Consider the following 15,845-nt stretch of genomic DNA (forward strand, 5'->3'; position numbering starts at 1 on the left):
TTTTGATGGGTTTGAGTGTCTTGGGGGAGGTGTCATTATGGAAATCTTGGATTTAGAAAGTGGTAGTTAATTAGGATCATCGGTTTGAAATCTTTTTGGATGAGGGGCAACATGGTCATTTTAAGGTTTGAAATTTGGTGGATGGTTGATCGGGAAGTCGAAGGAGGTTTTGGCAGGTTTTGAATGTCCTAGATGATGTGTCTTGATGAAGACCTTTTATTTGGAGAGTGGTGGCCAATAAGAATTGTCGATTTGGAATCTTTTGGATGTAGGAGCAAAACGGTCATTTTGGGCTTGAAATTTGGTGGACGGTCGATTAGGGGTCTGATGGAGGTTTTAGGAAGATTTTAGGGTCTTAGATGGAGTGTTTTGATGAAGATCTTGGATTTTGAGAGTGTCGACCGATAATAATAGTCAGTTTGCAATCTTTTTGGATGAAGGGTAAAACACTCATTTTTTGGGTCTAAAATCTGGTGGATGGTTGATCAGGGATTTGTTGGAGGTTTTAGGAAGATTTGAGCATCTTGGGGGAGTTGTCATTATGGATATCTAAGATTTTGAGAGTAGTGAGTAATGAGAATGATGGATTTGGAATCTTTGCGTACAAAGAGCAAAATGGGAACTATTGGATATGAAATTAGGGTGGTGGGTATCCTGGGGTCCTTTCAGTTTATGGAAGTGTGCGATGGTTTTAGAGGTGTGGAAATCATAAGGATCTAGATTATGAGTATTTCAGCCAACGAGGGGGCTTAAAATGGAATCTTGGTTTGATGGATGGGTAAATAAGGGAATTTTTAGTTGGACTTTGGTGGAGTGACATGGATTTGAATTATGAGAATGTTGGGAGGCTTTGATCATGTTGGGGATGTGTGGATCATAGGTTTTTGGTTTGAGAAGTGTTGTAGTGCCAGATGTGTTGAAATTAAGCAATTTAGGGCTGAAATTTGGTGTGATTGGATGATAAATGGCCTTGTTTCATGCGATGGAGTCTGAATGGGTAACAAGTCTGTGGCGGGTATGGTGACATGGCAAAATTGTGACCATCAGAAGGGAATCTTATTGATTTAAGGTGGATTTGAGGGTATTTGAGTTGAGATTTGGTTTCCTAGGGTTTTGGCATGTTCTAAAGAGATTGGTGAGGTCTGATCGGGCATTTGGAGTGTAAGAAGTGGGTTAAAGAGGGGACTGAGCAAATATTGGGTGCTGATAGTGTGCAATGTACATGATCTTTGCATGTGGTAATTTATGATGATGATAATGACGAATTGATGATGATGATGATGATAGTAAATAATATGTTTTCAAAATATTTTACATTTTTTATCTTTCTATGTCTATAACAATTATTCTTATTTGTCACACTTATTTTTGTTTAACATGATGAATATACAATATTAGAGATGTGCTCAAATGGTTTTTGCAATTTTTTTTATTTTATACTTTTGTGTATTTTCATTGTTTAATTGTTATTATTATTTAATTTTGACATCAAGATTTAATATATTTAACCCAAAAGGTTGAATTGTTGATTCACCACCAAAAAGGAAAACAACTCCATTTTTTAGTTAGTCTTAAATTTGTGTTTTATTTTTACATAAAAAAACAAGGGTAAAATACTAAAACCTCCTCTAATATTTTTCCTAAATACTGAAAAATCCCTTTATTTTTTAAACTGGACTTATACTTCCTCTCTTAGATGACATTAGTAGACAAAAACCTCCCATATGTTAAATCTTTGTCCATGTCTATTAGCATGTGACATCATATGCTGTTTTTATTTTCAAAAATTTAATTATGCTTTTTATTATCCCTTTTCTTAGTTGGTTGTCTTGCATGGGCAAAACCCTCCCCTGAAAAGACAACCTTAAACAAACTCCGGTCACTGGAATCCAATCCATCACTACAACTGGTTTTCAGCAAGTGATAAGAAAAACAAACCATACTTGCATCAAGTGATACGTTGAATGTTTGATTCATCTGTTATCAGCTGCAATGTCTAAGAACATTAAGGAACTGATGAAGGATGAAGTCAAAAGCAATTTAATTTACATGTCTGTATCATATATATATATATATATATATATTTGTTAGTACAAGGGAGCGTCTGTATCATATCTATATATATATATATATATATATATTTGTTAGTACAGGGGAGCGTCTGTATCATATCTATGAATGCTGGATTAAACACGAGTAATCTTTTAATGAACATTTCTTATCAGAAACAAAGTGTGGAGAATCGGAGATGTTTTGAAATTCTAACTTCCAAGGGAAAGATCTGCATAGAATTCCATGCATGCAATTAGTGTTTGATTAAAATTTTAAGATTTATTTTATTAAATAGTGATGAATCAATTTTTGGTGATGTATCAATTTTTTGTGTTAAGTATCTCGTCATTTGGTCTGCTTTCAAGTGGCCGATAATTCAAAGGCCGAAGTGAACTTTTGCTAGATGAGGACCTGGATGCCGAGCTGACCAGGCCGAACTGGGGGCAGATTAGGTGTCGAGTTAATTGGGCCGAGCTGGGCAGGTTAGGTGACGAGCTGACTGGGCTGAGCTAGGCAGGTTAGGTGACGAGCTACTTGGTGGCGAGCTAGATTGATTGTTGAGATTCATCATTCTTTAGAGACCTACAAGGAATCAATGTCAGAGGACTTGGGGTGGCTAACCCAACGAGGTCGCTCCGATGCTTAAGTCAATACTCTCATAGTAGACTGCGAGCTAAAAATCACAAAGTATGAGAGCTAGAATATGCTTATTTGCCCCCCCTTATGCCATTGGGGTTGGTGCCTCTATATAGGCATTGTTTGGCGTGGGCTTCACACACCATATCCGAGATTCCCGGAGCCAACCGCCATGCACGTTGACCACCCTCCGGATTGTTCGGCATGTTGGCCAACTTCCAAGGATCGTGGGAGTGTTAGGATATGCATGCCGAATTTGTCGGCGAGCACGTCTCGCAGGCCTCTAGGTCGCGCCTGTGCCAGGTTGCCAGGTTGCGCCTAGGCCAGGTCGCCAGGTCGACGCCCGTGCCAAGCCGCCAGGTCGTGCCTGGACCAAGCCGCCAGGTCGCGCCTGGGCCAGGCCGCCAGTTCGCGCCTGGGCCAGGCCGCCAGTTCGCGCCTGGGCCAGGCCGCCAGTTCATGCCTGGACCAGGCCGTCAGGTCGGCGCTTGGGCCAGGCCGCCAGGTCATGCCTGGACCAGGCCGCCAGGTCGGCACCTGGGCCAGGCCGCCAGGTGGGACACCATCAACTTGGCTAAGGCAAGTTGTTGCCTAAGTGGTTCCGAGTGTCACCTAGTTGTTCCGGTGTGCCATGTGTCACAATATCATTGGAGGGCCAAATCCGCCCTCATCAAATAGTAAGAAGGTTAATTATTGATAGCGATTCATGATTTAGATAAATCTTTAGAGTGGAAGAGATTCCAATGCTTGGGGTTGGGAGGACCAGATTGAATCATTGGGATTATCATAATGGTGGATTTGGACCTAACCAGCAATGGTGGATCTCCACTCTTGTGGCACAAAGTTCTAACTCACTCAAACTTTGCTATGGATTTTCTCCAAATAATAATCAGGGTGTTTGGTTCTGTTTACGTTTATTAAGTAAATGTTTATTGGCGGTGCTACATAGGCTATATCAGCATTTTCTCTCTCTTGCTCTTCTGTATGCATTGAAAATGTAAAAAGTGAATCTTGGTTTTTGTGCATGCCAGCCATTTGTGGAAGTTATTTTTTAAAGCTTCCATAAGTGGCCAGACATTTATTCATTGTTACGATGATGTGGCACCAAATGGTGCCTATTTGTCATAAATAATTGCAATTATTGCATTTCTCCATTTTACCAGCAAATAAACTACAAACGTTTATTCAATAAATATAAACAGAACCAAACACATACAATATTTTTATGATGTACTATTTAATAGAAAATTAAAGCACTATTATTTGTTCATTTGGTCATTTTGACCAATGGACATTTTCAAAAAGAAGAAAAACACTCCTATAAAGACATTCGTCGGAAGGAATGCAGTGGTGATATGAAGAGGTGGTCAAGTTTGATTGTCCCAAGGTTGAAGAGGATTTTTTTTTCTAAATTTTACAAATCAATTTAATCCCAAACTTAACGTAGGGTATGTTAATCATTCTCCTTTCTCTCTGTTAGAGATAACTGTTTGCAAATTTGAGATGAGAGGTCTTTTAAGTCCAATTTGAAAAGTAAGGGAATGTTTTAATATTCAGGTGAAATATTAAGAAAGGTTTAATTCTTTCACCTTAAAAATAATTACTCTTTATCACACTTATTTTCTTTAATATATATAATTAATTAATATATTTTTTTGAATAAATTAAAAAGAAAATACTAATAAAATAAACTAAATGCAAAAACCAAATCTTTATATATCGCCTTCAATTCAGCACACAACAATTCCCAACAAACCACCTGCAGCCACCAAAAATTCTTTATTGTTATCATAGATACAGAAATCATATGTGCCATAAAAAGCACCACCCTTCAAAAAGGTGCCAGCATCACATTGAATTAAAATTCCATCATATTCTCTACCCATTGTTAATGCTTAAAGTCTGATTTGATATATTACCCATATCATCTTCATTATTTCAAATCATGAAGTTCACCGAAGACATCACCCAGTTTACATGTCGTCTAATATTTGAAAAAATGGCATCATTCTGGATTTTCCAAACAAAAATAAAATTTCACAGCAATCCATTTCAGTATCTCATTGACCTCATTTAACATCAAGCCTGAATTCATCAAGAAAATTAAATACTGAGATATATATATATATATAATGAGAACATTCCTCAGGATCAATAGAGTCCAATGACTAGCATACAAGGCAGTTTTAGTAAAAGGGCAAGAACAAAATAAATGATTAAGAGATCATAAAACTAAGGATTTAAATATTGATATGATATGTTCAATAGGGATGTATTGTATCGGTATCGGTATTGGTTATTAATGATATGAGATACATTATGAATATAAGCGTATCTTATCAATTGTTTATATCAGATGGATATGGATACGTATCGGCTTATTCCGCATTGTATCGGCCAATACGCATGATACACGTTGCATCTATCAGCTTTCTCAAAAAATGCAAATGAGGTGATTCAAACGCAGATCACCTAACACGTTTAGAACTCGCTGCGATTCTAAACCACTAACCCATGCTTCATTTTGTGATATAAAGTGAAATAAAATATTTTTTTTAACTTTTTGTATTCACATGCAATTTAAATTAAAAGCACATATTTATATTTAACAATTCTAACTAAAAGTTTAAAAAATAATATTTTATAAACTAATATAATAAATAATGTATCAAATCCACATTTATATAAAAAAAATGATTTTTAATATCAAGAAATTTGTACAAATGGAATATTAATAATAGAATAATTATTTTAATACTTAAAATTTATAAATTTGCACATGATATAAATCTTAAAATTTTTATATACTTTTACTAGTTACTAACTAATATTTTAATTTACATTAACAAGTAATAACAACATATTTATTATTTACAAAAAATAAAATTATTGTATTTAAAGTATTGAAGAATATAATATTAAATTGAATCTATCAAATCCACTAATCTACATTTATTTTAAAAAATAATTTTTTATTTCATAAAATTTACAGAAATAAATATATTAATAATGGTATAGTTATTTTAGTAATTAAAAACTATGAATTTGTATATGATATGTATCTTATAAATTTTAACAAATTTGATATACTTTAAATTAAGATTATATTTTTATGAATTATTAATTGATATTTTAATTTTCACTTGAACATTTAATATTTGGTTGATTTTTTCTTATTATTAAAAAATTAAAATAGTAAAATAAAAAAATAATTGATATAATAATTTAAATATAATAGGTGCATATGTTTAGTGTCTTGAACTCTTGATTGATGCACTATAAATAAAATTATGCATCCCGTTACATTAATCGTAATATATTTCTTCATATATATCCTAAATATTTATATTTTCTATGTATTTATATATACTATTTTGTGATCATTTTGATCTTAAATTTAGTGCATGTATTTCCTTAGCATATCCATGTGTTTCAATCATTTTCGTCCGTATCTATGCGTTGTCCAATACTAATACTTTAATCCTTGCATAAAACACAATCACTTTCCACATTAATGCCTTTATCAACCAAATCCATTTTTGAAATGACAAATTTCCTAATTAATCTCCACATGAACAGTTTAAACAAACTTAGGGGGAATTTTTAAATTCCAAACTCTTTTAATTATTTTTAACATGTTTTGGTCTAGAGAGGCATTATTTATACGCCATTCATTTTCAAGAAATTGCTTTATTGTAAATTTTCCATTATGACTTTCTGTCCATATCCAAATATCCTATTGCCTATTCCTCATAATGGTTGTACTCAAAATTGACTCCCCCTCTTCTCTACCAAACACTTCTATAACCAGTTGCCTATTCCAAATTGCTACATCTTCCTGAACCAGATCTTGAATCACCAACTTACTACTCTTAATGGGAGATCTATATTTATCATTCTCATAGATCCAAGGGCTATTCCAAACATTGAGGTTTGACTGATTATGCACTTGAACATCAACCTTGTTGAAAATATCTAAGTGCTTTAGCAATTCCCTTCCAAATAGGAGAAGCAGACTGTACAACTTTTGAGGGAAATCTAAAATGCCTTGGGAGATATCTACCCTGCAAAACCTTTACCCATAACAAGTTTTTATCAGTTAGGAATCTCCAAGTTAATTTATATATTAAAGCCATGTTCAGTGTTGCAGCCTTTCTAAACCCCAATCCACCAAAGATTTTTGGAGCATATAACTTCTCCCATTTTGCCCACTTAATCCCTTTTCTTTGTGATCTCTCATTCCACCAAAAACACCTTTGCATTTTATCTATTTCATTTAGGCTTAGTTTGGAAGGAGTATAAATACAAATATGTACTATGCAAATGCATAGAAAATAATACAAAATATAAGGTTTTGCACTCTACTTAAATTTGTATTTGTACTCCTTCCAAACTGAGCCTAATGGATTTTATTTGAAAATTGGAGGACACTCATGCAAATGCACAGGGGCTGTTTGCAAGACTGATTGCACTAAAGTTTTTTTACCAACATAGGACAATACCGACGATTTCCAACACAAATTGTAAAGATGTTGTTTTCTGTTTCTTCCAAAGTAGGGGAACCCCAAGGTAATTACAATCTTTGTGAACTCAGACATTTTCATTTGTCTTCTAATCATTTTAGCACCCTTTGGGGGAATATTTCTACTAAACCAAATCCCAGATTTTTGAAAATTTATTTCTAAGCCCAAAATTCTTTCTACACTTCTATAAATTCAGCTGCCTCCTCTCTATTAGTCTTGCCAAACAACAAAACATCATCCGCAAACATTAGATGAGAAATACTTGGAGCATCTCTATGGATTTTTATCCCTTGACATCTATTTTTATTATTGGCCTTTGCAATCAATCGATAATCCTTCCATTCCCAAAACAAATAAATAAGGGGATATAAGATCATCCTGTCTAATGCCTCTAGATGTTTCGAAGAAACCTTCTGGGAACCATTAACTAGCACAGACATTTACAAACCCATATCAGCTCACACCACTGTTCTGAAAATCCCAAAGACTTCAAAACCCACATTAAATAATCCCACTCAGGAATCATAGGCTTTAGAAATATCAAGTTTTATTGCAATTAATCCTCCCCCAGTTTTCTTCTTTTTCATAAAGTGGATCAGTTCCTGAGCTATAATTAATAATATTATCATGGATTAACCTGCTTGGAACAAAATCCAATTGAACAGGGGAAACACATTTTTCCAAAAGTGGATTAAGTCTGTTCGCTAACAATTTAGCTATAATTTTATAAAGCACATTACACAGATTTATTGGCCTAAAATCTCTAACCTTAGAAGGATTATCATGCTTAGGAATCAAAGTAAGAAAGGTATGACTAATTCAACCTGAAAACTTTTTGTTTTGGAAAAAATCACAAACAAACTCGTACAAATTATCACCTATCAATTCCAAAAACGTTGATACACCATAGCAGGTATTCCATCAGGCCCAGGAGCTTTCAAGGCGCCTAGTGACATAACAACTCCCCTGACTTCTTTGGATGGCAACGCTACTAATTAAGGCTTCATTTTCACTTTCTGTTATGATAGATTCAAACAATTGAGGAAACCCTTCAAAATTCTCAGATCTTTGAGATTGAAACACAAACTTGAAATATTGCACAAAATTCCTTGAAATTTCTTTATGATCAGAAATCCGTTTTCCTTGTTCATCTTTAATCCAAGAGATTATGTTCCTATGTCTCCTGAATAGGGTTGCTTTATGAAAAAAATTAGTATTTGAATCACCACACTTTTAACTACAATTGTCTTGACTTTTGCATCCATAAACATTCTTGTTGATTCATCCACTTAATCCTCAACTTTTCTAGTTGTTCTATCATGGAAAATTTTTCCATTGAATCTTGCTCCTCTAATTTTGTCAATTGCTCACTAACCCATTCAATCTTCTTATCCACATTCCCAAACACCCATTTATTCCAATGTTTCAAGTTTCTTTTAATACCATCTATCTTAACATTTATCCTATGACGAGCAAAACCTATAACCCTAACCTGCCATCCCTCCGTAATTATTTTAACACATTCATCCTCTTGCAGCCAAGATTCAAATAGTCTAAATGGTTTGGATTTGTTGACTGATTGTGTTTTCAGATTTAGAGCAATGGATTTATGGTTTGATCCCCATCTTGGATAGGCTTGCGCTTCAAGAGGACTGAACCAATTTAAGCATTCATCAGAAATAAAAATACGATCAAGTCTCCTTTCAATTCTGGCTAGACCTTGCTGACCATTACACCAAGTCTTTGTACCCCCTTTTATGTTTAGTTCACACAAATGGAATGTATTAATGAACTTTAAAAAGGCATTTCTAAGAGTTCCACTCCAATTATTCACGTTCACAGAAGAAGAGTTTTCCTCATGCTCTGTAACAGCTTTTAAGTCAACATTGAAGTCCCAATGACAATGCATGGCATATTTTCATTAGGCTTAGTTTGGAAGAGTACAAATGCGAATACGTAAAGTGCAAATACATACAAAATAATACAAAATACAAGGTTTTGCACTCTATATATTTGCATTTGTACTCCTTCCAAACTGAGACTTAATAAAATTTTCTAACATTTCTGTAAAAGATTCCCAATAAACAGAGCAACCAAGTTGATCAGCCGGAAATGAATTAACAGATAAAATAATATACTTTGATGAATCACTCAAAATATCTGCCTTTATATTTTCTTTCCAAAAGACTGCTAACCCACCAGCTAATCCTTCAGGAGGCACCAAGAAATAATTAGGATATCTTAATCGTCTAATAAGATTCTGGACTTTTAAATCAGGATTTTTAGTTTCAGAAAGAAAGATGATATCCGGTGCTTTCTTTTTACTCAAGTTTCTAAGGTTCTGCAATACATCCTTCCTAGCAGACTTTCTACAGTTCCAACTAAAAATCATAAAAGAATTTAGCATAGTTGTCAAGGTGTAGCCTAGGCAATTAGGAGCCCTTGGCTGGGTGCCTCACCCAAACGCTTTGACTTTTAGCAATTAGGCACCTGCCTAGGCGATTAAACGCCCGCCTAAGCGAAAAAAATGACAAGACAGGCACCTTTTATAATATCATTTATATTGTTGTATCATATTAATGTATGTGTTAATACATTTATATCAATTAGACTTTGTTTTAATGTTTTATTATTGAAACTTAAAAGATCAAAGGGTTTTGAGAAGAGAAAAAGAAAGAAAGAAAGAAAAGAAAGAATAGAATAATAAAGTTCCCTTTTTTTCTATTATCTCTCTCTCTATTTTAATAAAACAGAAACTCCATCCTTATTTTTTTCTATTTTACTTTCCATCTTGACTATTTATCATGTAAAGTTAATAACCTTCTTTAGCTGCTAATTAATATGAATTTGCTCTACTAAATACTTATTATAGTAGTATTATTTTTGAAAATAATGAAATTAATATATGTAAAAGATTTTTATCTTTTAGATGTAATAATTTGCCACATTTTTAGAGGAAATTTAATGTTCTTAATAAAGAGAATTTTTATTTTTTCAATTAACATACATACTGAATGGTATATAAACTAGGAAACTAGTCAAAATCAGTTTTTTATGTTATAAAATTTTTATTGCCTAGGCGATTAAGTGCTTCAGTGTTGCCGAGAATCGCCTAGACGCCTTGAAAACTATGGAATTTATTTTAGTAAGGCTGAGAATCTTTTTTGGATAATCCCCTAGTTGACAAGCACCACTCGATTCACCAATTTCCTTAATGCCCATACCCTTATTGCCAAGGCCAATTCCCCTCTGTATTCTCCCAGCGTTTGTTCTCAAAACACCTCTTTCCCTAACTTCGGACAAACTATCCAAACCTTTTTACCCAAACAAGAAACAAACAACAACCTGATCCCAATACTCAAACTAATTAAGAAGATTTACAAAACCTCCTCTAAAAACCAAAAAAAAAACAATAACAAACTTGTATACACGAGGAAGACATCCCCTAAAGACCCCACTCAGGGGAACAAGACTCTAGTTATAGAGATAGATCTCCACTAAGGGTATCGAAACCCCCAACAACTGGTAGCAAAAGAAAAACTTTTACTTAAAGAAGAACAACACCTTTGCAAAACTCAAGCCCTAAACCCAAAAAACTAACTCTAAGGTTATAACGAGGTACAACCCCAAATCATCTCCAATACTCAGACCATATCAAGAACATAACAAAAAAAAAATATAGGAAAGGAGAAGCTTACCAGTCTGTCTGAATCAATAATCAAAACAACGGAAAAGAGGGTTAGGGTTAAGAGATTCATACCAAGCAACTCTCTCCCGCATGAATTGATTTTCCCCCTAAACAAAACAGAAGCGTATGCCGACTGACTTCTTGACAAAGAAGATCAAACCCCTTGGACTTTACCACTTCACGCGGTTTATATTCCAATGTTCTTTGTTAGAGGAGAAATTATTCATCATCTTAATCGTTTTTTTTTTTTCTTTTAATTTTTTTCTCATGCATAAAACTTAATATATGATTGAATGAAAGATTGGGAGTTAATGCCTTAAATATAAGATTTAATGAAAGCGAAAATGAATGAGGTGAAATGTAATAGTTCAAATTATATTTTGTGTCCTTACCATTAAAAGGGAGCCAAATTCAAAAATAGAGATATTTTAGTCAAGGATAGAGATGAATCTATGTTAAATGAAATTAATATCTTAAACATAAAACTTAATAAGAGGAATTTGGATGAGAAAAAAATTGATTATTCAATTACATTTCTGTCCTTATAAATAGAGAGGAGCCAAATTCAAAACTTTGGGTATTTTAGTCAAACAAAAGTTTCACACTCTCATTCGCGCTTTTAATAGTAGCATAGATACAAATAATATGATAATATAAGATTTAATGAAAAATGAGAGTATTTTTATGGAACTTAATATACTAAATATAAGACTTAGGGAGGTTCTATAAGGTAGATGAGAAATTGTTCAGCACCATGGACAAAAATGTGTGTACTGATCCATACCACACCTTAACGGGTGATTTGCAAGGTGTCGCACATTTCTGTCCATATCTTGTGTTTGATTCCATGCATCTCAACTATAACATGTGAGATTATCTATGTGGTTAATCATTAAAAACACAATACTTTATTTTTTAGTAATATATATAATAGAAAAAAACAGTAATAAATTACAAAAAAGTTTAATAGTTTATAAAAAATAATATTAAAAATAATTAATAATACTAACAATAATATCAATAATATTTAATAACAAATAATGATATTAATATTAACTAAAATTAGTAATTATATTAATTAAAAAATAATTATTAATATTAATAATTAATGATTAATAAAATAATGTTAACAAAAATTAACAATATTAATAATATTTGATAATAAGTAATAATATTGTTACTAATTACTAATAATTAACAACAATTTATAATATTAATAAAAAATAATATTTAAAACTTATTAATTAATAAAAATATTATTAATAATATTGCTAATATTGTTTTATGAAGTTAATGACAATTTGACATTACTATTATTCATTTATGTAAAATAATAAATAATAAAATATACATTTATCCAATTAAATGTTATTACTTTTTCCATGGTTTTTAAAACTAGATCGGACTGGAAAAATCGAGAACTAGTGACCAGTTCCGTTTTTCGCCAAAATTGGATTTTGGCCAGAAAACATTGATTTGGTTAGCAAACTGCTGACCTGGGCAATTGAACCGTTCGAACCGTTCAACCGTTTTGACCATTTTTTATTTTTTTATTTTTTCTATCAGAACGAGTTAACCGTTCAGTTCAAACGGTTGGATTGGAAAAACCGGGACCGGTTCTGTTTTTCGCCAAAACTGGATTTTGGCCAAAAAATGTTGATTTGGTCAACAAACCACTGATCCAGGCAGGTGAACCGTTCAATGGTTTTGATCGCATTTTATTTTATTTTTATTTTTTTGTCAGAACGGGCCGACCATTCAATGTATTGACACAAGATAACAGTGGTTCAATCCTAAATAAACATCTATGATAAAAAAAATTCAGATGAACATCTATTCAAATAGGTTATGAACAGATTGTTCAATGAACCGGGGCAACTTTGACCGGTGTTGGACACCTTCTTCTAACAGCAAGGCAGAGTGATGGGAGAGCAAGAGCTACAATGGTTTCCTCAGAGAAAGAGCTACAACAATAATATTTCTTAGGATGGTATAAGGATGCAATGCTGCGAATCAATGACTCTTAGAGTTTTTCACCGTTGCTGGAGCAATCCACGATTCTTACCCATGGAAGAGATTTTGCAATATAGTGTGGACTGTTTCACGAGATATTGTGGTTCGGTCCACTCCATACTGAACTGAACGATGCAAATGAGCTGTAGTGTGTTTTCAAACACAAATGTATTGTGGATAACCACGATACCGAACACCACCTTAACGTGTAGGAATTGAATAAAAAATCTAATAATTTAAATTATATTTAGAGTCTTGCAATTAAAAGGAACCAAATTAAAAAATAGGAATATTTTATTTAAGAATAGGATAGAAAATTAATACCTTAAAATAATATTTAATAACAAGGATTTGAATGAATAGAAAAGTAATTCTTCAAATTATAGTCAAAATTTTAGTTTAAAAAAAAGTTTCGCACTCTCATTTCTAAATTTTAAATCCTTGTAATAATTTTAAATTCTAAACACGTAGACGAGTATGAATCTAAAGGCACATCTCTGTAAATAAGCATCACAAACCTCCACTCCCTCACAACCTTATTAAAAATTCAAGACCGTCTTGTTAAGATTCTAACATATACCAATTCTCCCCTCTCCTCATCAGCTCCTCACCACTATTAAAAATGTAATCGAAAACTACCAAAACCAAAATCGAAGAAAACTGGGAATCCATAATCGTGGTGCCTTCCCAGTGTTCGGTTTTCTGCTTCTTCCCTCAATACCTGTAGTGAGCAGGCTTGTAAGGGCCCTCAACTGGGACACTGATGTATGCCGCCTGCTCTGGTGTAAGCTTGGTAAGCTTGGCCCCAAGCTTTCCGAGGTGAAGCGCGGCGACCTTCTCGTCGAGGTGCTTGGGTAGAACGTAGACCTTCTTTTCATACTTTCCGGTTCCCTTCTCCTTCCAGAGCTCAATCTGGGCGATAACTTGGTTTGTGAAGGAGCAGGACATGACGAAACTGGGGTGTCCGGTGGCGCATCCCAAGTTCATGAGCCGCCCATCGGCCAAGACGATGATGCCACTGTTGGTATCAGGGAAGACCCACCTATCTGTCTGAGGCTTAATTGTGATCCTCTTCACACCAGGGTAGGTCTCGAGACCGTGCATATCTATCTCATTGTCGAAGTGGCCGATGTTGCAGACAATGGCGTTATTCTTCATCTTTCTCATGTGGTCGACCATGATGATGTCCTTGTTACCGGTGGTGGTAACGAAGATGTCGGCTTCGGATAATACGTCCTCGAGGGTCTGGACAGGGATGCCTTCCATGAGAGCCTGGAGGGCACAGATGGGATCGATCTCAGTCACGATTACACGGGCACCCGCCTGCTTGAGGGCAGCAGCACAGCCCTTGCCCACATCTCCGTACCCGCAGACGACTGCAATCTTGCCGGCGATCATGACATCGGTGGCCCTCATCAGCCCATCAGGGAGAGAATGCCGGCACCCGTAGAGGTTATCGAACTGTAATAATAATAGAATAATGAATTTTGTTAATGTAACGAGTATTAATTAATAGTTAATGAAAATAAGAAAAAAAATTCTTAGAACAGTCAGATCTTTTTAACTTGAATCTCTCCGTTCAAGAGTGACAGCTTGGAAATCCTATTTTAGTTTCTAACGACTTCACCGGAACTGTAATTTCCCTTCCAGCAATCGAAACTCAACAAAGATTTGAAGAATCTTCGAATGGTAACAGCAGGAGATCAAAATGAATATTCTATACAGAGAGTGGACTAAAATTTTAACAGAATGAAAGCAAAGCATAGTGAAGTGTAAAATCTCCATCTTAAAAAAAATTTATAAAAGATTGAGAAGCGCAGTGTAACAGTACCTTACTCTTGGTGACAGAGTCGTTAACGTTAATAGCTGGAAAGAGTAAAGTTCCAGCGGACTGCATCTGGTAAAGCCTCTTGACACCTGTGGTTGTCTCCTCAGAAACACCAACTAATCTTTCCTGCATCTTGTGATACTTCTTGGGATCGGTTTTCAGCCCATCTTTGATAAGCGTGAGCACGATCTGGAACTCGGCGTTGTTGGTCGACGACGGATCGGGAAACTTCCCGGTCTTCTCGAATTCTTCCTCGGCTTTCACTCCCTCATGGATGAGCAATGTGGCATCCCCACCGTCGTCGACGATGAGATCGGGGCCGCCACTGGGACCCCAGTCAAGGGCCCTCTCAGTGCACCACCAGTACTCCTGAAGGGTCTCACCCTTCCAGGCAAAGACGGAAGCACTGTCGCGAGCGATGGCAGCGGCAGCGTGGTCTTGGGTGGAGAAGATGTTGCAAGAGCACCAACGGACCTCGGCCCCGAGGGCGGTGAGGGTCTCGATAAGAACCGCTGTCTGGATCGTCATATGGAGAGATCCAGTGATCTTTGCACCTTTAAAGGGCTGGGAGGGGCCGAATTCAGTTCTGCAAGCCATCAATCCGGGCATTTCGACCTCTGCGAGATCGATCTCGAGCCGGCCAAAATCGGCCTGGGACATGTCCTTGACCTTGTATTCACGGCCAGAGGAGGTCTTGTCGACGATCAACGACATGGTTGCAGATATATCTGAGATCTACTCTGCTTGGTTTCTCTCTGTCACTCTGTGTCTAGTTCTCTTTCTCCGCAAGAGGATGCCGAGACGAGAGTGATGTACGTGTAGGCAATGAAGGTCTCCAAGTGAAAAGCTATATATAGACGGTTCTTCTTAACGGATCTGGTGAAGATGAGCCAACCGATGCGGAAGGATACGTAGGACCCACTTTCCGCTTACGATTTCATTATTAACCAGATCCAGCTTTCTACGTTGGATGTTGGCAATGTCAATGACCCATTGATTTGCACAAAATTCCTTGTCAGTGGGTCGGGTTAACCGACAAACTAACACTGACTATATTGGGTCCTTAATCGGGTTACGGGTCGGGTTAGAGTTGAGGTACGCCAAT

The 15,845-nt window shown here is 35.3% G+C and overlaps 1 protein-coding gene across 1 annotated transcript; it reads right to left on the reverse strand.

Annotated features, from left to right (window-relative positions):
* Positions 1 to 13,391: 13,391 nt before the first annotated feature.
* LOC104590561 (adenosylhomocysteinase) lies at positions 13,392 to 15,565 on the reverse strand. The gene is made up of 2 exons (XM_010249276.3): positions 14,744 to 15,565; positions 13,392 to 14,373 (listed from the first exon to the last, which is right to left on the reverse strand). Exons 1-2 carry the CDS (start codon positions 15,452 to 15,454, stop codon positions 13,627 to 13,629), a joined length of 1,458 nt encoding a protein of 485 aa, XP_010247578.1. The 5' UTR covers positions 15,455 to 15,565; the 3' UTR covers positions 13,392 to 13,626.
* Between the last annotated feature and the right edge of the window lie 280 nt (positions 15,566 to 15,845).

The sequence above is a fragment of the Nelumbo nucifera genome, chromosome 1, assembly GCF_055504915.1.
Source record: "Nelumbo nucifera cultivar China Antique chromosome 1, China Antique-T2T, whole genome shotgun sequence".
In the NCBI taxonomy this organism is placed as follows: Eukaryota; Viridiplantae; Streptophyta; class Magnoliopsida; order Proteales; family Nelumbonaceae; genus Nelumbo; species Nelumbo nucifera.

Bases quoted from the DNA above. Each gene is read 5' to 3' on its own strand.
- LOC104590561 (XM_010249276.3), bottom strand. From the start codon at position 15,454: ATGTCGTTGATCGTCGACAAGACCTCCTCTGGCCGTGAATACAAGGTC. The intron at 14,374-14,743 runs GTACTGTTACAC...TTATTATTACAG, and splicing joins ACTCTGTCACCAAGAGTAAG to TTCGATAACCTCTACGGGTG.